This window comes from Tursiops truncatus, chromosome 19 (genome assembly GCF_011762595.2).
Source record: "Tursiops truncatus isolate mTurTru1 chromosome 19, mTurTru1.mat.Y, whole genome shotgun sequence".
NCBI lineage: Eukaryota > Metazoa > Chordata > Mammalia > Artiodactyla > Delphinidae > Tursiops > Tursiops truncatus.
In genome coordinates, this window is record NC_047052.1 from 9,351,266 (window position 1) to 9,378,294 (window position 27,029).

At 46.7% G+C, this 27,029-nt stretch overlaps 1 protein-coding gene across 5 annotated transcripts in view; it reads right to left on the reverse strand.

Moving 5' to 3' along the window:
• The window catches only part of WWOX (WW domain containing oxidoreductase), a 973,868-nt gene that overhangs the window by 446,202 nt on the left and 500,637 nt on the right, over window positions 1-27,029 (reverse strand). The window contains exon 9 of one of the 5 annotated variants that reach the window (XM_073796722.1): window positions 13,497-23,202. The exons of the other annotated variants lie outside the window; for them this stretch is intronic. Within the exon in view, the coding sequence (XP_073652823.1) occupies window positions 23,116-23,202 (87 nt within the window). The 3' untranslated portion in view covers window positions 13,497-23,115. Of the gene's footprint in view, window positions 1-13,496; window positions 23,203-27,029 lie in introns of those variants that run through there. 5 annotated transcript variants of the gene reach the window in all.

The following is a 27,029-nucleotide window of genomic DNA, read 5'->3' on the forward strand; positions in this document are numbered from 1 at the left end:
TTCTTTAAATGCCCTATCTTCAAACACAGTCATAATCTAAGGCCCTGGGGCAGAGGGCTTCAACATATGGATTTGGGGGAACACAATTCAACCCATAATAGTGCAGAGATAATAATAACCTCAAAAGGACAGAACTCTGCTGGTCTGGTTACCAGAAATGATCTGTCTATTCCGGCTCACACGATGCCCTGTCCAGAAGCCCTGGAATCTGATGCTGGCTATTTCTGTCATTTCCTGGCCGTCTGTCTCTTGAGACCTCTAGATAACATTTCATTATGGAAATTTTCAAGCATAGCCCAAAATAGAGAAATTAGTTAAATAAATCCATAGTTGACCAAGAATTATCAACATGTGTCAGCCCTGATTTGTTTACCCAAGCCTCCAGATCATTTTCAAGCAAATCCGAGGCATCACATCATCTCAACTGCAAATGTCCCAGTATCCATCTACAGTACAAAATGAGTTTGATTTAAAATAGTATCCTACTCCACAAATTAACAATACTTGCCTAATACCATCTGCTACCTAGTCCATATTCAGGTTTCCCTGATTGTCTCAGAAAAATGTCTTTGCGAGTAGGTTCATTTAAATCAAATGAACACGAGCATCACGTGTTACACCTGGAGGCTATGTCTCTTTAGTGCCTTTAATCCACGTAACATTTTGAACTCAAGTGCATGTTGGCTCCGTACTCAGAGCACTTCCTCACTTAAGATGTCAAAATGGCGCATCCATCGTCTAAGGTACAAGAACCCAAGGGCTCGGGTCCCCCATGACTGGGAGGGTGTTGTCTTCTACACCTACCCAGCACAGATCAACGAGGGATTTCACCTCGGGAGCGGGGTGCGGCTCCTGAAAGAGATGCTCTTTCCCTTTCCAAGGGATCTTTGTTCTGAATTTGGATTAATTTAAATGGCGCGTGCACAGAGGGAATTTATAAGACGTGTTTACGGAATAATCGTGACCGATACTCATGCGACGCGTGCGTTTATAAGTGGGGGTGTGTGCGCAGTAGGGCTTTGAGGGGGCTCCTGTGTGCCCCCTCTTTAACGCTGATCAGTACAGTCAATCCCTAACCAGGCAACTGGGGTGAACATTTATATTCAAACTGTGTTGGGTCCCCTTATGGAAGGTTCTTTCATTTGGTCTGTTCGTCGCAAATACATTTATCAGGCGATGTCATTACATAGGGAGAGGAACTATAAAAACACATTTTTAAGCGTTAAGGTTTTACCATTCTGTCATCTGTGCACACTTTAATCACCGAGATCTTTGGGGCTGGTCTTTCAAACTATTATTCCTGAACAGCTGTATGCTCTAAAATTGATAGTCTTCTTAGTTGATGGATCCACAGAAAAAATTGTTAAATAGTCAACAAAACTCCGAATGGCTGCAGCCACCTAGTCTTAAAATTTCCCTCCAAAGCATATATAACAGCTTGATATGAGCATCTTACTCCTGTTTACTGAAGCAATTATTCAGTCGTTGTTACTGAATAAGCCCCAGAAACGGTACATTTCTTCAAAAGGAACAGTGATATATTTTTAAATGCATATTACTCCCTATCACTTTGAACACTACAATCTACATGAAACACTGGGGGATTCATGATATATTTGTTTCTCGATCACACAAAGGCCTGACTAGCAAGAACAGTGCCAGACACGTAGAATCTCTGCCTCATTTAGCCAGCTGGCTTTAAAGAAATTCGTATGAAATATTCTCCTGTCGTGACGTGTCCCCTTCACTTTCTAAAATCCCTGTTGAGTGGTCATTAGGTCCTAACATCTGGCCTTGACAAACAGAGAAGTTACTTGTGGTCCAGATGTCAGTAAATGGACGAGCAGAAAATAAGACTGTGCAGAGAGATGCGAAACACACACATACCCTCAGGTCCCTTAACTTTAACAGTGTCAAGAGAACAGGTGAGCCCTGGCACATACCAGGTGTGAGCAACACGGCAAAGTGGGGCTGCAAAGGCTTGGTGGGGTGGGTGTGCACAGGGGCGGGGAGGGGGCAATGCAGAGGCAGAAGCAGCCCCACCCACTTCTTGAATGCACTGCTTCCGTAAGCAAGTCTCCAGGCAGTTAACTATATATTCGATTGGGTGCCCCTCTACGCCATTTGGGAAACGCCTCAGATGCACAGGCCACTGGGTGATCCGGGGGAACAATTAGATGTGGGTAAAAAAAACCTGTACTCAGGGTTCCAGGTGGTCAACCCAGGGGACGTCCATGCAGGAAAAGTCACTGCCAGAGAAAGGGAACGCAGGAAGCGACATAAAATAAACCACAAGTCCCGGCCCTGGCTGGTAAGACAGCAAACTGGCGCTTTGGAACGAGGGGCCTGACGCAAAGCAAATGCAAACTCCACATGAACCAACAAGCGCCGAATGACACGGCAGTTCGTTTTCATGGCGCGTTGAGAGGCCCAGAACGTGAGGGACACGGCAGCGTGTGGACCCGAGAAGCTCTTGGAAGAGCTGCAGACACCCGAGGGGTTCAGAAGATGCTGTGATGAAGAAAAGACGTACACGGTCTTCATCAGATGAGGGGGGCCACGTCAGAGACGAACAGAATTCACCTGTAAAAACCAGAGCTCAGGAAGACGGACTCCCACAGGGCCCGATTACTTCCCGGAACCACAGGGGCCGGGAACCTGCAGGCTTCCCTTCAGCAAAGCACTAGCCAACACACTTCTCTCTGTGATCGCCGCCTAGCTAAAATGAGTTAATCTCGTTTTCCAGATGAATTGTCATTTTTGTCTCCCACAGGCTGTGATTACAGGATAAAAGCATGGTGTTAACTGGAGGGCTAGGGGGCGGCAGGGGGCACTCTTCAGGGCCACATTCCACGCACAGGGAACCGGCCAGTTTTCATCCTCCTATTCCCCGCCCCCCTTTCTATTTTTAATAGAGTTAGAAGAATGCAAAGAGTCTAATCGGAGGGAACTCTGAAATGACACGCAGGGCGATAAACCTTTCGGATGAATTATGTCACCTCGTAAGAGGTCAGAGGCCCAATTTATCTTCGTGTTTGGAAACACAGTTTATGGTCCTGACAAAATTTAAAACACATCTAGGGCAAAATAAACGTGTAAACGGCACTGCGTTTTCAACTCTCTCCCCCCTTATTTGTGAATTGCTCCTGAAACATCAGTCAGCAAACAGGTATGTGCAGAGAACCTGTTACCTGGAAAGCATATTCTGCTAGGTGCTGTGAAGAAAAAAATAAATTTCAAACCAACACCTGGGTTCTCCCTGCAAGGCGCTTTATACCTCTGGGTGACGATGCACATCATTTTTCGTTTTAAATTAAAAAACATTTTTTTGGAGTGTAGATGCCCATAATGAATGCCCTTGGAGGCACAGACCCTGGTTCTAATCCCAGTTTTCACCTTTATTAACTGGGGGGATTTGAGCAAGCTGCTTACCCTCTCTGAGCCCGTTTTTTCCATCAGGGAAGGGGCACCCAACTTTCAAGGTGGCTGTAAGGAGATGTAATACAGTATGTGTAGCTTTTAGCAGGTGACAAGTGTTTCACGAGGCATAACTTTGAAAATAATTATGATTTCCCAGGATGCTTATGGAATCAGAGAATGATATGCAGACCATGTGGTAGAGTGGGGTGGAAACAAAAAGATGCCATAAGTAGGGGCTGATCCAACAGATAAAAGTACAGGCTGCCTTCCCTGGTGGTTGAGAGTCCGCCTGCCGATGCAGGGGACGCGGGTTCGTGCCCCGGTCCGGGAAGATCCCACATGCCGCGGAGCGGCTGGGCCCGTGAGCCATGGCCGCTGAGCCTACGCATCCGGAGCCTGTGCTCCGCAACGGGAGAGGCCACAACAGTGAGAGGCCTGCGTACCGCAAGAAAAAAAAAAAAAAAAAAAAAGTACAGGATGCCCAGTTGAATTCTAACTTCAGATGGACAACACATTATTTCTTAGTCTAAGTATATCCCACACAATATTTTTAAAGTATTGATGTGTCCCAAACATTGCACAGCCTACACTTATACTAAGAAATTATCTGCTGTTTATTTGAAATTCAAAGTTAACTGGGTGTCTTATATCTTATCTTGCAATGCTAGGTATAGGATTTGAGTCTTACTAGCTACGCAACTCGGGGACAGATATCATAACTCCTGAGGCTCAGTGTCCTCATCTATGGAACAAGGCTAACTGTAAAAATAACACCTGCCCCATTCACATGGTTGCGGTGAGAGTCCAGTTGTGTACCTGAGCGTGTTTTGTAAACTGTACAGTATCATTCCTTTTCTAATGTTTGTGTTTTTGGCTTGTCTGTTTATTGCCTTACAATAGAAACTCATCTTAAGGTTCATCTAAGCCCTTCATTTTACAGAGGGGACTGTTTCGGGGGAGGGGGATTCTTGCCTAAGGCTTTACAGCGGGTGAGAGGGGAAATCCTCTGTTACAAGAAGGTGGTGAGTGCTTCCTCCCTTCCCCCGTGCACATCTTGGCAGCGCCCAGCAGGCCTGCAGCGCCTGGTAGAGCAGTATGTGCTCTCAAAACCACAATGGCACGTGTCAGAGGAGAGTATCCTTCCTAAGGATGATCTCTGACCACTGAAGTATGAAGGGAAGGCTTTAAACCATGTCTATACTTGATTATTCTTTCCTATTCTTTGAGATGGCGATTGTAATCCCGAGAGGGTAGACACTTCAGGCTGCAAAGTTTCTACCTATTTGGAGCACCGCCTGCAGCATTTAGGCCATCTTGGTATAAATCCTGGCTTACCCACTCCCTAGCTGGAAGCAACTTGCTTAATCCCCCCGGACTTCATTTTATACAAGAGTAAGAGGACCTACCTGACCGAGTCATTGGGAATATTACGTAAGAGCGTAAGAGCGTACATAATACAGCATTATCTCACTACGCTCTTCCTTGGCACACGCGTAGTATGAAATGACTATTAACTTTTTTTTTTTTAATGTGTGGGCAAACACACTAAGCAATGAAATCCTAAATTACTTTAGATGATTATTTACCTTAAAATGGCCTTGTTTAAGCACATATTTCTCAGTCAACAGATATAAAAGAGCGCCAACTAAAGAATATGGGGCAGGGGCTCTTCATACTTGAAAAGCTTGACCACCACTGATTTCGAGCACCCCTGGCCCTCATTTGCCAGTCTGCTCCTGATGTGGCAGAGGAGAGCTCTGATTCACAGACTCTTCTTTTTAAATAAATTTATTTCTTTCTTTAGTTAGTTAGTTATGTCTGTCTGTCTGTGTTGGGTCTTTGTTGCTGTGCGCGGGCTTTCTCTAGTTGTGGACAGCAGGGGCTACTCTTCGTTGTGGTGCGCGGGCTTCTTCTTGTGGCGGCTCCTCTTGTTGCGGAGCACGGGCTCTGGTGTGCGGACTTCAGTAGTTGTGGCATGAGGGCTCAGTAGTTGTGGCTCGCGGGCTTAGTTGCTCCGCGGCATGTGGGATCTTCCCAGACCAGAGCCCGAACCTGTGTCTCCTGCGTTAGCAGGCGGATTCTTAACCACTGGGCCACCAGGGAAGCCCCTTCACAGACTCTTCGGATGCAAACGTCCAGAATGATCAGAGAAAGAACCTGCAAAAAGAGCCTATGAAAATGCGTCCCTGGTCCTTAAGCAATGTTGCAGGTGATGAGGCATGGACACGTGTGCACTGCTGATCTTCTGCACAGGGCATACCTATTTTACATTTGTATATTTGGGGGCTCTACACAAATGTTGGGGGGAAATAAGAGATTTTTCACGCAGGTTAAGTCTGACTAGGGTAACTTTTGAAGATGCCAGGGGAATTTCCTGGTGGCGCAGTGGTTAAGACTCACCTGCCAATGCACGGGACATGGGTTCGAGCCCTGGTCCGGGAAGATCCCACAAACCGCGGAGCGACTAAGCCCGTGGACCACAACTACTGAGCCTGCGTTCTAGAGCCTGCGAGCCACAACTACTGAAACCCACAGGTCTAGAGCCCGTGCTCTGCAACAAGAGAAGCCACCGCGATGAGAAGCCCGCACACCACAAAGAAGAGTAGCCCCAGCTCTCCACAACTAGAGAAAGCCCGCGCGCAGCAATGAAGACCTGACGCACACAAAGATAAAATAAAATTTAAAAAATACATTTAAGACATCAGAGGATGGCTTTTGTTCTTAAATCCTCCTATTCTGAGTGGGGGTGAAGGGTGGAACTGGGGTGGGAGTAGAAAAATAAACCCCTTAACATGAGACTACCTGAGGGCTCAGAATCAATGCTGCAGCTAAGCTTTTATGACAACTCAGGATGTCAATTATGCAAATAATCTGTTCTTGAAAGGAAACAATTTTATCTTCTTCTTAAAATATTCAATAGTTTACATGGAATATTGTCTCCTTAGGCCTGCTGGGTAAGTGACTGATTCACTTCCAAAGGCAGTTTGTCCCCTAAGTCAGGTGTAGGGGTAGGTGCTGGGGAGAACCTTCTGAGAAGGTGATGGGCCCATCTGTACTTATGGGGACACGAGTCAAAAGGGAGATTTCAGGTTTGAGAAAGGATGGCCCTAAAGTCTTTCTTCTTCTGGATGAATTGTCAATGCTTCCATAATTGGAAAGACATCAAGTTCTAGGGGATACGGGACCAAGTACCAGGACAGAGACAGGCTGTGGAGATCCTGAGTTCTCCTCTTCCTCCCCTGCAGCTTCTTTCTAGTTGACAAATGAAAAGGTTCAGAAAAAGAAATGAAAAGATGGAAAAAGAGAAGAAGAGTTTGGGTCCGGAGAAAGCTACAGAGAGATGGAGCCCTTGACTACAGAAAGGAAGAAAGAAATGGGAGATGGAATTGTGATGGGGTCAGGGTGACCCCAAAGAGAATGTTCTTGGAGAAAACACCTAACCTAACGGCAGAGGCAGAAAACGGCACAGATGCTTTAACCTGACACGGGAAAGAAAGAATAAATGTGTCTAAGGATGTAGGTGTGGGTGTGGGAAAGTTAAAGGCAACTGTCTTCAAAAAGCTGCCCTGATGGTCTGGAAAAGAATATACAGAGTCAAATGAGAGAAAAGTTACTCCAAAAAGGTATACGTACTTATCTCAGGCATTTTCTTTTTTGATAACTTTATTAAATATGGAGCTTGACAAGATGAAAATGTTTGAATTAAAATGCATTTTAATAAGCCATAATGGCAAAGAATATTTTTTAAAAAGTATACATATATGTGTATAACTGAATCACACTTTGGTGTACAGCAGAAATTAACACATTGTAAATCAACTATATTTTGATAAAAAAATGCATTTTAATAAACAAGGTGTGATTATGTTTATGATCAAATATGAGTGAATTCAGGTTTTAATAAAAACCTGCCACCTGTGACTGCAAAGTATATGCCACTAGGCAGTAAGCTTCTCGAGGATACAAATCTATCTAACTCATTTCTATATCCACAGCATGTAAACCACGCTCAACACTCAATAAAGGTTATTTAGTGAATATACAGATGGATGCCTATACCTAGCAGGCCAGATTGCTTAATCAAGATATACCACCACCACCTGGTGGCAAAGTACCAGAATTGCAGGAATAGGGGTTTGGTTTTGTTCTTCTTTTTAATTAGTATGCACAAAAGCAGTCTCCTCTGATGGTGTACATGGCATTCCACAGAGTCACCAAATACAAAGAAGTAGAGGAAGTAAAAAAGCAAATAAATATTAAACTGTTTTGTTCCGATAATCCCAAACAACATCAGCTTTTCCCAGTCTTTTCCTGTTATTTTAAATATTTGTTTCATGAAATCCTCCCGATTTTTTAGGCTGCACAACTGCAGACTAAGAGCAGAGCTGGGTTCTCACATTAGCTTAGCAAGCGTGTAAGGGGGAAGGGGCGCTTGACTGACAACTGACACACTGATGACAGAACAAAGGCAGAGCTTCCACTCGGCACACTGCTCATTTTCACAGCCACGTTTGCCTGTCCTTGTTTTCCTATTCTCTCACAAGAAGACCCTTTGACTCTTTCTGCTTTGTGTTGTTTTACGTTTCACACAGGCTATGTTGTCAGCTACGTCCGGAAGCTACAATGAATATAAAGTGCTGGGCAGGACAACGTTTGATAAATGTAAACAATATGCAGAGAGAAAACCTCTCAGATGAAAAATCCACATACATTTTTAACGGCCGTCAGACTGAATGCAAATGGCTTTGGAAAATCTAAGTGGTTGGCTTTTTAATATCAAAGAAAATCACAGCCTTTTCTCTAGCACTAAAAACACCACTGCACTAAAAAGGAATCAGTAACCAAATAAAACAGGGAGCTGATCTTCACGCAAAAGTCACTGCCGCTGCCCTAACCTTAGAAGCAATGTTGCCCTTCTAGAAATGTTAAATGGGACCTAGGGTGAGCGAACGGGGAACGCTGCTATTTTTTAAGGCCCCCTCTTACAAAAATAAAATAAAATACAAGAGTTGGCCCGGCTCACAAATGAAGCCACGTGATGTCAGTGCTTGGAAACTGCTGGGTCTCAGTTGTTTTCCAAGTCACCGCACTGGCAGTCTTGCCTGAAAGAAAGGAGTCAATAGGGAGAAAATAAATAGAGCATTTGCAGAACTCACCCAGAAGCTTGGAAAACTGTCTGCTTACCATTACACAGTTTTAACATGTCATAATCATTTTCACAGTTAAGACACCCTTCCTGCAGTTTAGACCAAGAATGCATGACTAATTTTAACCACTTGTGCAAATCTCCTAATGGAAATTTCAAACAGCTTTTATGGATTAGAGTTTCGTAAACTGTATGGAGAGAGCCCAGCAGATACCAAGCTGGAATCCTCCTCACGCTGACCTGTCGATACCTAACGAGTTCCTGGGTAACAGGGGGCGATCACACGGTCCTTACACGAACTCTATTTCTTCCCGGCACCGCATCTATTATACATTCACCGTATAAAAAGCAGAACCAAGTCTCATGACAATGCAGACAAATGAGAACGGAAGGTAGGTGGTGTGTTACCATCTCAAGCCTCACCGGAAACTTTTGGTGAGGAGCAAACTCTAGAGGTCACCCCACCTGCGGTCTCACTAAGTTCAAATCACACAGTGTTAAGGTAGGGAGCAGTGTTCCCATTTTACAGACCGAAACGGAGGCTCAGAGAGGTTGGATCACTGGGTAAGGGTAACACAACTGCTAGTGGTTTAAAAAAAAAAGGAAGGAAGAGTCCCAAGCTGCCCCTTTCCACCATGACATGCTGAGCTGAACAGCAGCTAGAGATGTGAAACACACGGCTGGGCGGCTGAAGAAGCAAGTTCCCTTGGAGATGGATGTGACGGTTGTACAACAATGTGAATGTACTTAACGCCACTGAATTAGACACTTAAAAATGGTTAAAATGGGGGCAAGACAGGAATAAAGACGCAGACGTAGACAATGGACTTGAGGACACGGCGGGGGGGAACGGTAAGCAGGGACAAAGTGAGAGAGCGGCATGGACATATATACTCTACCAAATGTAAAATAGAGAGCTAGTGGGAAGCAGCCGCATAGCACAGGGAGATCCGCTCGGTGCTCTGTGACCACCTAGAGGGGTGGGATAGGGAGGGTGGGAGGGAGGGAGACGCAAGAGGGAGGGGATATGGGGATATATGTATACATATAGCTGATTCACTTTGTTATAAAGCAGAAACTAACACACCATTGCAAAGCAATTATACACCAGTAAAGATGTTAAAAAAAAAGAAGGCATTTTCCAACTGAGTTGAAAATCATACTGTTATTCAAATATTCAATAAATACGTATTGTGTTCATACTAAGAAAAAAAATGGTTAAAATGGTAAATTTTATGGTATATAAATTTGACCACAAGTGGAAAAAAAAGAAGAATTAAGTTCAAAACCCGCTTTTCACTGAGATTGAGACGAGGAAGACGGTGGTCAGCACAGTCTGAAGAATACCCTGTTTTACCTGCCATGCTAGAAACCCAGAGCGTCAATAAAAACAAAAAAAATTAAGGACAAAAATCCTCCCTTTTAGGAAATCAAGATCAGTGGGACAGTCGGAAACACATCGAGGTTTCTTCTTTTTCTCGGTCCCCAAATTCAAGCATCTGGAGTTCCTGGCGTCTTCTAATCACCTTTATGGGGACCCCAACTCCTCCACTGTTAGCACTGTGCACAGAAGATGGGGGAGAAGCAGGCATTAGGCTCAGAGGCAAACAAGGTGAAGGGCTGCCCGGGTGTCTGCGTTACGATACACAGAGAGAAGGAGCACGGAGGAAAAAAAAATCAAAATTAACGTTCTCCCTCGCGGTTCTTAATTTTCCTCCTGGCTAAAGTCAAGGTCCTCCCAGCCCTCAGCTTAACACCCCATCCTCGGGCGAGGCTTCCCTGATCCCACTCATCACCACAGGGCCCCGTAAGTCCAGAGACTTGCCTTTGAGACTGATTCCCTTTGGAAAGAGCAGAAAGTTCTCCTGTGTTGAGGCAGGAGAGAAACTCTGGGGCAGGTGCTTGCTCTGGAAGCCCAGGGCTCCGGGGGTGGGGCGGGGGCAGGAAAGAGCGAGCGCTGGCAGCCATCGGGTGGCAAGGATGCACACCCTGGTCCCTTTCTCCTGCAGTGAGCATGGCGGAATTAAAAGGGAGGTGAAGGGTACGGCTGTTCTTAGGAAGCACTTTCCGTGGCCCCAGAGCACACAGCTCTCCTCTACATGTGCTCTGAAAAATGTGTCCAGGAAACACTGGACACCTCTTTGCTCTTCCCTTGCCACTCTCAAGTCATGTTCTGTTTCTCCACCATTGGCTTTCCACCTGGAGATGCAGTCGTGTACCTGCTCCTCTGTCTACGAGCTCCTGGCTGTCAGGAAACCCTACGGGGCCGTTTCTTCCTTTGCCTCTATCACTGGGGCTTTCCCCTCCCGCTTCCCACACCAGGAGTAGAGCCATCGCTGAGGGCAACTCAAGCTGCATCCCCAGCAGACGGCTCACATCAGATGCCCTCTCGGAGCGAGGGCCCAAGCCCCCCAACCAGGTCCCGAGGAGCCCTGAACTGAACTCTCTGGTTTACGAAGTCGTTCAGACAGGTCACCTTTGCGTGTTTTCTTTTCAAGCCCTTCTCCTCCTCTTGGTTCCCAAATCCCCCACACAGAAAAGAAGGAAAGAACAAGGGAGGTGGGTGGAGAGATGGGAGTGGGTGGAGGGCTGTGGGAAAGGGTGGGGAGAGGCGGCGGAGGGAAGCTGGCCTGGGCTCCAAGTCCCGGGCTGCCACCTGCTACATGGCCATGAGATCTGCAGTCTCCTCATCTGTCAAGTGGGGATGCTGTGGGAACATTAGGAAGAAGTAGGGTAACTGAATAACCAAAACAAACACCTATGCGGCGCTCATTACCTGCCAGGCCCTGTTAAAGTGCGTTCTGTAACACTGTATGTTTCATTCTCACCATCACCCTGTGAAATAAGTACCAGCATTATCCCTCCTTCAAAGATGAAGAGATTAGGCACAGAGAGGTTGACTAACTTGCCCAAGGCCACACAGCTATACCTGGCAGGGTCTGGATTCAACCCCAGGCAGCCTAACCCCAGGCAGCCTGGCCCCAGGCTGTGTCCATCACATGATACTGTACTTCTACTGCGGCACTCACTGAAGGCCCTTAATAACCACCGATTCCTTGCCCCCTGCCTTTCGAAATTCTTTTCACCACAGTCCTTGGGGTTGATTTTCAATAAGCTTCAGTCCTCTGGGTGTTGAACTCTCTCAGCTTTCTTCAATTAGCTGGAAATCATTCAATAAACATTCATTAAGCCCCCGTTCTGTGCCAAGCACCCTGCTAGCAATGGCCGCTTCTCCAAGACCTGGCTCTGGTGGCTTTGGCCAGCATGACTCTGAGGTGACTGGAGCCAGGCCCACTGCAGGTCCATAAATGCCGCAAGAAATACTACACAGAAGCACGATAGGGTGGCAAAGCAAGAGGCGGTCCTGTGGGACAGAAGGGAGACCCTAAGTGCTAGCACGGCCCCTCCCCCAGGCTCATGGTGCCCTTGGTCTTTGGACCTCGTTTCTTTGTGCAGCCTGCGCTGACTGTGAACTTGGGCACACCTCCGTAAGTGTCCTTGGTCCACCTACTAGGGCATGTCACAAAGATAACCCTAGGACAGTGCTTCTCAGTGGGGGCGTTGCCGGCATCTTGAGGAAGGGCATTTCTCTGTCCTGCGGGAAAGGCCACACCTGGCAGAACGCTCAGCATCCTGTCTCCCTAGCCACCTACCCTCCCTGAGGCAGACGGTGCCCTGGTGACCTTGTAATACAAACGCCCAAAGTGCGAGGAGGGAAGAGTGCCGTGCTCAGCTAAGAACCACTGTCTTAGACGATGTGACTGCAAGTCAGATGACCCCGTGTGAGACGCCCCGATATTATTTCCTGGTCTGGAGAGACAGAACATAGGGGAACAGGGTACAGAATTCCATTGGGTTCAAAGGTGATTTAGAGCTGCTCAGAAGATAATTAGAGAGAAGAGCCCGAAGAAATGCAAGCCTCAATTCAGCGAGGTGCCACCTGGTGGAGGGTGCAGGTGTCAGTAATCAGAGGAAACAAGTGATCTGTCCTCTTTAAGAAACAGAATCAATGATAATTGTTGCACCTATAAAAAGGCGGTTGTCCTAGAAGCACTGGTGACCATGAGAAAGGAGTTTGCATGTCGCCCAGGAGCCTCACTGGCTGTAAAGAAACCTCAGGATGATGAGAAGCAGACCTAAATTTACATGGCAGGTAACCCCCACACTGCTTGGTATGACATCATGTTTCCTTAGTGCACAGACATCATTTAACCACAGGAAGACTTACATAAAAGGATGAATGCCCTCTTCACAACCGCTCTATGAGATAAGTACTATCATAATTCCCTTTTAAAGGTCAACAGAATAAGCACAGAGAGGTCAAGTTACTTGCCCAAGGCCACACAGCAACATATGGCCACACAGCAACTAACTCCAAACCCAGGCAGCCAGCGTTTGAATTTAACCTAAAAATATCACGCTTTTATGTGAGAATTAAACCTAAAAATATTGAGATAATCAAAATGAGAGTAACACTACTGTGTTGGTACAGCTTCACACACGTGGCACCTTATGAACCTGTGATATTTGAGTTGGGCCTTCGGGAGCAGAGTTAGCAAACTATGGCCCCTGGGCCAAATCTGGCTCACCACTTGTTTGTATAAATAAAGTTTTACTGGAACATAGCCAGGCCCACTCACGTATGTATTTTCTGGGGCTGCTTTCATATAAAAGTTTAACTTCTTGTGACAGACACCAACTGAGCTGCAAATTCAGAAATATTCACTATGTGGCCCTTTACAGAAAGAGTCTGCTCACTCCTGCTCTAGAATTGTACGTTAGCCTAATAGTTTCAATTTTAAATGCATAAATAGTAATCACTACAGCACTGTGACTGTAGGCAAAAATATCACTAAACTTATAAAAGTATCAGAACATTAAGTAAGCTTAAGGTTCACCATAATCGAAGTTTATTATATAAATAGGCAAATCACTTACATTCTTGGGGAGTTTGTCAGTAAAAATACTTGAAAAGGAAATCAAAATATTACATTTGTAAGTGCAGCTTGACGTTCTCAAGGTCTGTACCTAAATGCACATGAGCTGAAATATTACTCTACAGCTCCTCCAAAATGACTGCTGAAATTTGTCAGGCTTGCAAGCAACATAATAAGAATTGTAAGTTGAATTTACAAGCCTAGAGAAGAGCTAGGATTTGGAATTTGTCACGTGAATAAAAGAACTTTTCATTTTAAAAACCGAGGTAAACCTCTGGACGTTCTCTTCTGCTCACAAAGGCCACCCTAGAAGCTTTCAGAAACCCCCAGTAATAATCTGGATCTCGAATCTTCTACCCTCTGCTGGTCGGTGGGAAAGAGAAGTCGAAGTATTCCAGAGCAAGCCTAAGTCTGGATCGGCACCAACGCCCGAATCCAGACCCCGTCTGCGTTGTCTGACGCAGTGCAGGGTGTGAACGTCTTTGGTAATGGGGGCTGAGCCAGGCCAAAGGATCCCACACAGGAGAAACACCAAGGAAAGATGCCAATGTGAGTTAATTTTTAAAAGACACATACATATACACGTACATATATGTACGTGTATATATATGTATATACACACACACAATGACGACAATGGTCAACACCGCTTTATATTATTTTGTACGGCATTTATAATTCATCAAGCCCTTTCAAGCGCACTATGTCTCTTGATCTGGTGAAATAACGCAGCCATTCGGGGGCAATGTGAGCTGTAGAAGGAGGAAGCCCTGGAGTGACCCCCACCTACAGGTAGCATGGCCTTGGGCTAAATACACGGCCGCTTGGTTTTCTCAAAAGTAAGCCAGGGGGAAAAGTGGCACCTACCTCATGGGCAACTGTCAGGATGAAAACAGAGAGCGCGTGAAACGTGGGCTTAGCACCCTGCCTGGTACGCAGTAAGGGTACCATGGTTCTTCCCTGCTGGTCACCGTGACCAGCATCATTCTAGAAAAACCCTGCGAGGTCAGAACTCCAGGCACTACTGTCCCCCTTGGGGAGGAAGACGCCAGGAGCAGAGAGTTTAAACGACTTGACCGAAGGCCCGCGTCCCCAGGCAGTGGCACCGCATTTCGGACTCCCGGGCCCTGTGTAGGTAACGTGTACTGTGTTCCCGGCCTGTCCCGCTGAGCGTCTCAAACTTGACCACCATCAGCATCAACCCACAGATTGCAGGCCCCACTCCCCGGGAATTCTGACTCAGTGGGTCTGCAGTGGGGTTCAAGAATTTGCATCTTTAACAAGTTTCCAAGTGACCGCAAGGCTGCTGGGTCCGGGGACCCCACTTTGGGGACCACTGGTCTGACTCAGTACAGCCCCGTCAGGGAGTCACCGCTGCCCTCCCTCCCACAGTAAATCTGGTGCATACTCCTGGGCCACTGAAGTGTCTGTCACCTGCTCAATGCTTACTAGATGGCTTTAGTTGATTCTTTTATTTTATTTTTGCCCTGGAGCCGTGAGCACTGGCCCTTGGATTTGGAATATGCCGTTTTCTTTCTAGCTGTGACCTTGGCGGCTCTCCACACAGACTGCCTTTCCAGCTGGGCTCTGCCGTCTCTGATCCAGCCCTGGAACCCCCCCTTAGCAGGCCACAGCCTCACAGGTGCGACCTGCGTGCCACTCTCTGATGGAGCCGCCTAAACCCCGCCCCTGCGACCTACCTCTATCGTGAACGACAAGCGACCCTGCTCGCAAACGAGGGCATCCACGTGCCCCGCCATCAAAGCAACTACACGCAGCCAGATACGGCAGGACGGACCAAAACTCATTCTCTGACTCTTTGATTTCCTGTTTCCTGCTTGTAAAAAGAAGAAGAGACACAAAAGGCACAGGAGAGCATGAAAAAGGAACGGGGTGGCGGGGGGAGAAGTGGGCAGGGGGAGCTTTGTTCCCTAGAACTCAGGACATGTGATGCCTGTGGATATAAATACTGGAATAATAATAATAGGAGTAGGAGTAATAGTAACAAGTGGAGCCAGTACCAGCAGGGCTTTCATAGCTGAACAGAATTTTGACAACACATGTTCGTATTTCATTTGAAATTTATGAAACCTTTGTCCCTGTAATCCCACGAGCAGCAACATGGTAAATGAAAGTAGCAGACAGTCCAGATTAATAATATTTTGCTTCGTGTTGGAAGGGCATTTGAAAGAAGAAGCTTGCTTTATCAGTCCCCCGTTTTTACGGTTCCTGGTATTGGAACGGACTGAGGCTTCTAAAATTGGCTGGGAAATATTCATAGACGTGTTATTAATTTATGGGAAACTGAAGGACCCACCTCAAGGTTTAAGTAGGCCATTTAGAAACAGCCAGGAGGAGGTGTGAGATCCGCAGCAGCGTGCGGTGACAAGAAAGCGTGGTGGGGTGACTCGGGGCTTAAATCAAAGGCGGGAAGACGACCCTCCGTAAGCTGTGAGGGTTGATATTCTAATAAAGCGTTCTTACGCGAAAAAGCAATCTGTTCACATATGAATTCTGCCATATGCTTCCATCTTTTCATGGTCCACAAGGCCATGTCAGTAATTTCCAGTAGTTACACGGGCACGCAGGATGCCTTGGCTGGTTAATGCGAATAAATGGGCTGGATTTACTGTTTTTCTAATGCTCAATCGACACACCATGCAGGCTGCTACCAGAAGCAAAGTAGGATTTATGGGTTTGCACTGAATTTCAAATGGACGCAGGAGCAAAACAACGGAAAGGCAGACTGACGTGTCGTCTAATGTTTCCCAGGGAAGGCTGGCGCTCCCTTGACAAAGCTAAGGGTATTGTTTGAGGAGACGGAGGAAAGGCTCTTGCTGTCCGAGTGTTCACAGACGCACTCAAGGACGTGGCCGCAGCCTGCACACAGGCACACATGCCCCGCAGGTCTCTTGGCGATTCCTTGGACCCCAGACCTAACCTATGACCTTCGCATTTCTAAATTGTCTTTATTTTTTTTAAGTTTTCATTGAAACGTAGTTGATTTACAATGTTGTGTTGGTTTCAGGTGTACAGCAAAGTGATTCAGATAGACATATGTGTGTGTGTATTCTTTTTTAGATTCTTTTCCATTATAGGTTATTACAAGATATTGAGTATAGTTCCCTGTGCTATACAGTAGGTCCTTGCTGGTTATCTATTCTATATAAAGTAGCGGGTATAGTTTAATCCCCAAATCCTAATTAATCCCTCCCTACCTTTCCCCTTTGGAAACCGTAAGTTTTTTTTCAATATCTGTGACACTATTTCTGTTTTGTGAATAAGTTCATTTCTATCCTTTTTTCAGATTCCACATACGAGCGACATCATATGATATCTGCCTTTTTCTGTCTGACCCCCAATGTTCACAGCAGCACTATTCACAACAGCCAAGACACGGAAGCAACCTAAATGTCCATCGACAGAAGAATGGATAAAGAAGATGTGGTGCGTATACCCAAAGGAATATTATGCAGCCATCAAAAAGAATGAAATGATGCCATCTGCAGCAACATGGATGGGCCTAGAGGTTATCATACTAAGTGAAGTAAGCCTAAATTGTCTGTAAGTCCTGATGTTTTTATGTAGGGTTGCCTCCCTGCCAGCCGCAAAGAGTACATGTCTCAGATCAATCAGCTCCACTCGCTGGTTCTAATATCACAGGATTTAACTCTGCATATCTCACACCACAACTTTAGACGGGAAAGAGAGGGTATTTCCATCTTTAATAATTTGCATCGGCGAAGAGAAGAATTAAATCTCTTAGATCAGCACTGCTGGCCGCTGGCACTACCGACACACCAGGCTGGCTAATCCTCTGGAGAAGCTGCACTGTGTATCATGGGACACTCAGCAGCCTCCCTGTCCTCTACCTACAGATGCCAGTAGCAATGTCTCCCCAGCCCCGACCTCTTGTGACAACCAGAGATATCTCCAGACGCTGCCAGATGTCCCCAGGGGGGCAACATCGTCTGCACTGCCCCAGAGGAGCACCTGCCTCCTGAAATACTGCTGTACGACTGTTTGGTTCTATGTACATGTTAAACAAGATGCATATACATTACAGCATATATGTGTCACCCAGATGGGGATGTTAAAAAAAAAAAAAGAAAGAAAAAATCAACTGCAGGGCTTCCCTGGTGGTGCAGTGGTTAAGAATCCGCCTACCAGTGCAGGGGACACGGCTTCGAGCCCTGGCCCAGGAAGATCCCACACACCACGGAGCAACTAAGCCCGTGTGCCACAACTACTGAGCCTGCACTCTAGAGCCCGTGAGCCACGACTGCTGAAGCCCGCACACCTAGATATCGTGCTCCGCAATAAGAGAAGCCACCTTAATGAGCGGCCTGCGCACCGCAACGAAGAGTATCCCACGCTTGCTGCGACTAGAGAAAGCCCGCACGCAGCAACGAAGACCCAACACAGCCAAAAATAAATAAGTGAATAATAAAATTAATAAATAAATTTATATTTAAAAAACTGCAAAAGTGGGACTAAAACAGGGATATATGTATGGTGGCTGACAGAACAGGCAGCATAGTTTTGCCGTGGAACTTGGAAGTGATAAACAGAGGGAAAATTAACTGCAGTACAGAAGTATCCCCCCATGGTATAGAGAGGGACATGCGTGTATGCTGGAGGGGGGCTGGACTTCTAGAATGGCAATAAAACACAGGAGGTGGGTGTCAACAACCCCAGGCCACAAAACCAGAAAGAATATCTGAGTTGCGGACCCAGGAGGGAGGCAAATGATCGCTTTTCAACATGCACATCATCTGCAGCAAAGCAACATACATTTACAAGCGTCAAGCCGCACCTTCAGGAGAGAGAGGTCCGAAAGGCTGCTGGCGAGCTCTGGATACAAATAAAAATGAGTAATATGATGATGTCCATATGGCTGGGCTTTCAAAATCTTCTGTGGACATCTCTCTCGTAGCAAAGAAGATCCATGGGAGTACATGTGTATTTAAAGACTCGTGTTCTATCTTTTTTTTTTAAATTAATTAATTAATTAATTTTTGGCTGTGTTGGGTCTTCATTTCTGTGCGAGGGCTTTCTCTAGTTGTGGCGAGTGGGGGCCACTCTTCATCGCGGTGTGCGGGCCTCGCACTATGGCGGCCTCTCGTTGCAGAGCACAGGCTCCAGACGCGCAGGCTCAGTAGTTGTGGCTCACGGGCCCAGCCACTCCGCGGCATGTGGGATCTTCCCAGACCAGGGCTCGAACCCGTGTCCCCTGCATTGGCAGGCAGACTTTCAACCACTGCGCCACCAGGGAAGCCCTGTTCTATTTAAAAAAAAAAAAAACAACAAAAAAACAGCAACAACAGACAAAAGAGGCATTCTATGAGATAATATCTGGGTGTGCCTTCCTCTAAACAATAGGGTTTAGTCACCCAAGAAGTTGACTTTTTAAGAAAACGAGCTTTGATTTCCTGTGACTTCTAATAACCTCTGGCACCGACACTCCACCAGGGAAAACTGGGGATATTCACACCCTGATTTAAGGAGCATGAAATTAAGATGGTCATCTTGGTTTGTAGGAATCATAAATAACATACTTACGGGGCACCACTAGCAATCTTAGTCCCCCGACCCACTGTGCCCTCAACTGTAAGTGGAATAAACATGAAAGTGAAGGATCCGGGCATATGGCCCTTGTAGTTGCAGAGGACCAACTATAAATCTACAGGTGTTACCTGTAAGGGTTCATTCGATGTCTTGGAGCCCAAAGGCCCGCATTCTTCAAGACCAGATGTTAGCCAGGTGCCGGCAACTCTACAGTGAGTGGGCATCGCTCTACTGTGCTTCACTGTGAGCCAAAGAATTGATGAAAACCGATCTCCATAAACGCTGTGTGCACTTTGGGGAGGACTGCATCTTTAGGAATTGGTAAGGAAGCCAAGGGTCCTGCTCACTCTTAAAGAAAATCTTTCAAGCACTTAAAAAATCTGGGAAGGCAAAAGTTGATGCTTCTCTTCCATTCACCACTATAACTGAGAGCAGCGTGGAGAAATGGACCACGTAATAAAGCCTTTGAAGTCAGTCCAGGGTGCGAGTTGAACCACACCCTCTGCCTAGCACAGCGGTTTCCTCATCTGCAAACTGCGAGCTCCCAATAACTCTCTCCAGCAGGGCTGATGCAAGGATTAAGTGAGAAGATGTTTTTTTAAAATACCCAGCAGGCCAATTCTGGGTTTTCCTTTCTGTCTTTGTCATGTGATCAAGCTATTTTGCAAATGAGATGACTGTAAGCCTTTTGCAAGAAAGGAATTCACCAAAATCAGACAGTCGACTGAGAATCAGGGGGTCCCTTCTGCCAGGCAGCCTGAACTCTGGAATCACAAACAAGAGAAGCACAGCTGGAATTCCAAGCCCTGGGTGTATGCCTATTCCCCTGTTGTACAAACATCAGGGGAAGTACTGTGCTTTTGCTTTTATGAACTTCTAAAGCAGTAAAGACTTGTATTCAAAGCACTCTTACTTTGAAAAAGAAGTCATTAATACATTTTATGAACTCAGAACCCATTAGTGAAGATGTATTGAATGTGTCTGCTCAGCGAGGATTATCAAAGGGGGTCTAGAGACGACACTGGACATATAGATTGAGGCCTGGTTTGACAAACCTTTAGCACCTGCAGAAGCCTGAACACAAGGGCTTCAGCCACCTGCGCTATCTGAGAATACCCGAGTATTGATGCGGCCCTGAGAGAAAACATCAAGCCATCCTGGGTAGGCTGACAGGTGCTCTTGAAGTGCATGCATATGCAATACAGTCCACTGTACGGTTTATAAAGAATCAGTGGCCACTGGTGGCGCTTAAATAATTCAGGGACTTAATGGTAGAGTTTATTCATACATGCATCCAGGCGGTGGCTGGAAAATGCCTGGATGGAAGGGAGAAGACAAAGAACCGGGTCAGGTGTATCCTTTGGAGTTTGAGGCTATGCGTGCATTGATGTCTGTGTCCTCTTTCCGCCAAATGCTTTCAGATATTCATTCAGCAAACATTTCTTAGGTAACCACCTTGTGCATGTCTGACCCTAGACAACACATGGTCCTGACCTCAAAGAGTTGGCAATGTAGTAGGTGAGGTGTTAGGAAGAAAGAATCATTCTGACACTTGTTAAAATGGTAAGGAAGACTTCATTCAGGGCTGTAGGGGTCAAGACCATAGCAACAGTGGGAGAGATCAGACTCAACTCCGAATACAGTGAAGACAGCTGCGGATTTATAGCCAAGGAGTGAGTAGGGAAAGGTAGGGTGGAGTTGGTGGATAAAAAATTACTAAGAAGAGACCTCAGGGGTAGGGGAATTCTTACTAAACTGACTTAACAGGATTCTTACTGAAGGCAGGCCTGGGCGATCAGATACCAAGGGTGGAGGCATTCTCTCTCAACTGACTTAGGATTCTTGCTCAGACCGGGCTATGTAGATGCGGCCAGGATGGGTCCAAGGTCACGGTCTAGTCGCGAAGTGGGCTCAGAGGAACGTGACTGAAGTTTGGTCAAGAAGAGCCTTTGTTCAGGGGAGAAGCGAGGGCAGAGTTTGTCCCAAGACACTAGAGGACTGAGCAAAGCTTTCTTAAAGAGACATGATGCTTGGGGTGGGGGTCAGGGGTGGTCTTGAGAAGCATGAGCAGGAAGTAGCAAAGGGAAGTTCAAGGCAAGCGGATGACAGAGCACCTGCCGAGTACTGGCTGGTGACCGTCCCACGGTTAGGTGTAGCTAGAGGAGGGTTTCTCAACAGGGACATTATTGAGATTTGGGGACTGGATAATTCTCTGCTGTGCGGGGCTGCCCCTCACGTTGTGGGATGCCAAGCAGCCTCTCTGGTCTCTCCCCAGGAGATGCACTCCCCATCTCCCACCACTTCCCCAAGTCCCGACAACCAAAAAGTGCCTCCCAACACTGCCAGCCTCCTCTGGGGGAAACTGTCCCCGGGTGAGGAACACTGGCCCAGGAGTAAGCCCTGTGACTGGCATGAGCAGGGAGGGCAGCTGGCCTCGCCGAGGACACAGGGGGCAGGTTTTAAAGTTCATCTAACGAGGGCAGAATCTTCTGTGCTCTAAATATGTAGGAGAAATAGAAGTGAAATGCGTCAGTGCACGGGGACCTGGAAAAGACAGATTTGTCAGAATCTCTGCTAAAAAAGAAAACGAGCAACGGATACACTGACTCATCACGAATAGGCTTCAGAAATTAAGGTTTCCAGGTAAGTTTCCCATTTCTGATTAACAACTAAAGATGAAGCTAACACAGCAAGAAGCACAGAGACGCTTTCCAGGGGTTAAATTACTTCCAAAATATTTTCATGTCTTGTCACGTTTATCTGTAGTGAGGCCTTACTTTTTTTTTTTCTTTTTCACTTTACATTCAAAATGCACTCCTATTGTAGAAAACTTTAAAGCACGAAGAAGAAAAAATAACCATTCCTGGTTGGTGTGCTTGGATTTTGGCCCCGTGACATGCTACAGAGGTTTCAGACATTATTTTCTAGGTTAAGTAAGCCCTATTTCAGCAACAGCACCAAGCCAGCACGTGCGCCAGACCACATCTGACCTCATATGCGTGCTCTGACCTCACATGCGTGCTCTGACCTCACATGCATGCTCTGACCTCACGTGCATGCTCTGACCTCACGTGCGTGCTCTGACCTCACATGCATGCTCTTTTTCACTTCTGCTAGCAGGATTAGCAAAGAAAAGGGAGTGGACTGTTTAACATGCCTTTCTAGCTAATTTTTAATCTGTTCCAACACAGGAACTTTAAAATGCCTACTTGGGAGCTTCAGGGACGCTAAATAATAAACCCTGAAGGTTCCAAAATCCGGTTAATAGTCAGACCTGCAGATATGAAATACGGTATTAATTTAGGATAACATAATGCCTAAAACTGAAGCAAGTTAGGTCTAATTGAGCTACGAACTGCTTGCCTTGGATTGTGTAATGGAGGCTGTGCCCAGAGAGGGTGGCTGAGCTATAGATAGCCATTACTCTTAGCAAATATGTTTATTGGGGTCTCTCTCTCTCTTCATTACCCAACCTCATAAAGTGTATCCCTGCGTATTCCAATGAAACATAAAACGGCGAGGCAGAGTCACAATTAGGACGCCCCGAGAAGCTGCCTCAATAAAATGGGATCTGTCTCCAAATGATTGTTCATTTAACCATGATAAATATTTATCAGCGTGTAGGAGCACGATCCTGAAACAACCAGAGCTCACGTGGAAAGTGAGGGAGGACGTTTACATGTTCAATTTTCCCCTTTCGAGGAATACAACCCTTTCGCCTAAGACATATGATTTGATACGAGGACTTGCATTTTACATTCTAAGTATGCCACGGGAACGTCAAGAACATGTTAGGTTTGTATGTCCATTATCTACTTAACGCGACTCGGATATACTAGCATGTGGGAAGCAAAGACAAGAAAAGTGCGTGAGGGGATGGAAATGAAACAGCGCTGATCTGGGTGGTCATTCCACACACAACCTTTTACGTTTTGCCAAACTTGCATGGCTCAGGCCTTGGCTGCTGGGATATGGAATCTGTCTGTTACCGTGGGGCATCGCGTGTGGTCCAGGGAAAGGGGATGCTGCCTTCCTGGGTGAATTTCAGAGCGGAAGAGATAACGGTTTCTGTGCAGCGACCTCTGCTTCTGTTACAGGCTGAGACGGCACGTGGATGACGGCTGGAGTCCCCTGCAAATACAAACGCCTTCTAACTGCCAAGCCACCCCTACAAACAGCCTGAGTCCGAGAAGAATGTCCTAGAGCAGTGGTTCTTAAACTTGGAGGGCTTGTGAAAAGGCAGGTGGCTGGCCCCCTCCCCTGTTTTGCTGATTCATGATGTCTGAGGTGTGGCCAGAGGATGTGCATTTCTAACAAATTCCCAGGTGATGTTGCTGCTGGTGTGGAAACCACACTTTGGGAACTGGGTTCTTACAGCACAGGAAGGGTCCGAAAGGTGCCGCTTGAAGGGGACACTGGGCACGGACAGTATCCATGTCTACTCCCAGTCTATTCCCCAAATTTATTTTCACTTTCTTTTCCTTTCTTTCTTTGTCTCATTCCCTTTATTTCTCTCCCCCACCTCTTCCCTTCTTTTTTATTTACATTTCTGTTTCTAATTCCCAATTTCTATTTCTTCTTTTCTTCTTCTTCCTCCTTTGGTGTCCTTCTCTCTCTCCCTTTCATTCTTTCTTCCCCACGCTCAACCCCACCCTGAGATCTTTTCTCCCAGCAAAAAGTAACCTCCCACCAGGCTCTCAACGGTGATTAAGATTACAGACAGACCCCACGCAGGAGAAAGACACAGGCCGAGGCCTCATTCCCCGGCCAGCAGAATGGGAGCGACTGTCAGAGCAGTTTCGGGGAGGGAAGCTGTGAATTTTGTGCTAAGCACTCGATGGTAGAGGCTTCTCTGCTTTTGTATAAGCAAAAAAAAAAAAAAATCGCTATGTGAAATATTATACATAGGACAGTTATTACCGGTAAGTAGAGGAGCTTTTCAGCATTAATTCTCGTTTTGGGGGCTATTGTTACATTTTAGGATAAACAGTCCCTTGGTCTCCTTGTAACTTGCACTTAACTCCTGTGCGGGATGAACATTGACAACAAAAGTGACTATTACGGTGAAGAGCTACCTTAAACAGACTTAGCTCTTTATAACCTTATTGTGTCAGACTCCGAATATTAGACACATACCAAAAAAAAAAAAAATTCTCACAGTGAGAGTTATTAGGCTGCAGAAGAGCTTCGCAAGGGAGGTCCCGGGGCCTCATCACTTGAGTCATTTGAAACGAGACCCGGACCGAACACGTGACTGCACCCTTGGGGAACCGTCCTACCTGTGCTGAGGATGGACAGGATGACCTCACAGACCCCTCCCATCCCTCCCAGGGTCATAAAATCAGAACGGAAACTGTGACAAGTCATCTCGCTACTGCCAGAAGTGGAGACTCTAACAGGTCGAGGGGCAATATCACAGGGGGTGGACCAGGTGACAAAGGATGTCAAAGAGAAAGAAGTCCCCTGCAGGGACCGTGGGCAAAGGACAGCCCAGAATAAAAATCAAAGCGGGGATGTTCCCGAAGGAAGTCCATGATGTGCTTTTTTGCAGACACTGGTGTAAGACAGTCATGCGGTGTGTCCCCAGGTTTCTACTACCTGCTAGCGAGCTTGTCAACGCTCCGCCTGTAAGAGGAAGGAATCACCAGTTCATTGCCAGGCTCCCTCTTTTTGGAAGATGTGACTGTCCCACTAAAACACAGGTGGGAACAAAGAGAAGCACAGGGATGACGGTGGCATCTCTGTAGCTCAATGTAAGGGGGGTCCATGAGACTTAGAGTTCAAACCAATTGTAATTGAGACTATGATGGAGAAAGCATACTGGTGTTCCTCACCCCGAAGTCAACTACTTGGACAGAGTCCTTCTGGATCTTTAACAGGGAAGGAGGGGGTCCTGAGAGGCTCCATGTGACTTCTCTAGCCAGATGGAGGCCGCAGGCATGCTTTTACCACATGGAGGTCCCATAGCAAATCTGAGACAACTGCAGACGGGTGGGGCGGAGAGGAATTCTGGACCTGATCTGACCCAACATGCGGCAGCCGCCATTCCAGTTCGACTGGCCCTAAACTGCTAAACCTCAGGACACTGGATAGGACCCGTCACGCCTGCCCACCCACTTGCCCTTCCCAGGAGAATTCCCACGGTCTGTGGGCCCTCCTACTGAGGTGGGCATGTTTTGTATCACCCGACACCTCTCCCTCCCCACTCTGACAACAGTTGAAGAGATCACAGGTCCGATTATGTCTGGGCCGAAGGCTGTCTATCCAGAAGTTTGGTTTGCAGTTTACCGATGGAAAGGATAGCTCATGCCAATGGCTTCCCGGACTGGGGAACGGCAAACAGACTCTAAGCCTGTTGTACCACAGAGAGCTGATGCCAAGATGCCATGAGATGGAGCTGAGTTGCCCCACTGTGAGCAAAACCAAGAGTGGGGGAGCCAAAACTGCAAGGGAAAAGAACAGATAAATGGAGCAGTGTCTGGCAGAAGGCGGTCAGGAAAAAAAAGAACACAGCGAACGTGCAGGAGGGAATCATCGGAGGCAGGTACCCGAAGCTGCCTCGTTTCCTAGCTTGCCAACATCTCACAATGAACCTTTTCTTAAAAGAGGTGACATGAGTAGGACTCTCCGTCCCTTGTGACCAAAGAAGCCTAATTAAGACACTCAGAGAATCTGAATCATACATCGTGATGAGCTCTTCAAACTCAAACCACTACCATTTGACATCTAATATCAAAACTCCCTCAAGACCTTAAAGCCCGTGGCTGATTACAGGGACGGAACACAAGAGCCAGGAACGCTCGGCGTTTCTCCTGAGCTGCCATTTTGGAAACTGAACACAGAATCTGGAGATTCATTTGTTAAAATTTCTGATCCTAAAACACAAAGGTCATCCTCATAGCATCCTCCACTTGGGGAAGACCTGTCTTCCCCTTGGAGCTGATGTTCAACCACCAAAGCATGTGTGATTTGCAAAACACCCACTTCGCAAGGTACCCAGCACACTCTTAGCAGTGGGCAAGTGCATTAGGCAATGTCCTTCTTCCCCCTCTGGGCTGTGAAAGAATGAACGGTGTAAGCTCTTTTGGTTGCAAGCTACTCCGAAAGGGAGAAGTGCTTGATTAAAGAGAGACACCGACTGCACACATGGAGATATATCCATCCTCACCGGTCCAGAATGACCTGACTTTGGGTTGAAAGGTTCTTTAAAAGTTTAAATCCAAGAGCGCTGCTAGCTCATGGTAGGAGAGTGGTAGAGTGCACTAGGCCCAATTTCCAAATATCATGCAATTCTAGCAGATCCTGACTTGTGGATATAAAAATAATAATTGGTAAAATAAATAATAATAACGGCAGATCCCCTTTGCTGAGTCTCTATAATGTCACTGGCTGTGGACTTTATATATATTCGTTTTCTCAATTCCCACAGTAATCAGGAGCTCAAAGAGCATCTCTTTACAAAAAAGAAACTGAGGCTTCAAAAACAGCTGCTCCAAGCGTGGTCCAGGGCTGGAAGCATCAGCCTTCTCTGAGACCCTCTAGAAACTCTGAGCCCTGGGCCTCAGCCCAGAACTAGAGAATTAGAGGCTCTGGGGCTGGGACCCAGGAACTGAGTTTTAATAAGCCCTCCAGAAGATTCTCGTGCCAACCAACGCCTAAGAAGAAGCACTGACGTAGTAACTTTCCAAGGCCAAACAGGAAGCAGCAGATTTAACACGGAAAGGGTTGTGCCGAGTGCTGGAAACTGTCCCATCCACTTGCGGTAGTCAGCGAGGAGCCAGGCTCGGGCTCATCAGGTTAACACCTGTAATACGGGACTCCCCTGAGATCAGGATCGGGGACCCTCAAACCCTCGTCTGTCCCGAGAGACCCTCTGTCTGGGTTGCCTAACTCTGCTTCCTTCCTTTCACGTATATGGAGGGACTCTTGGGTGCTACTGACCCCAATTTATTTAAATC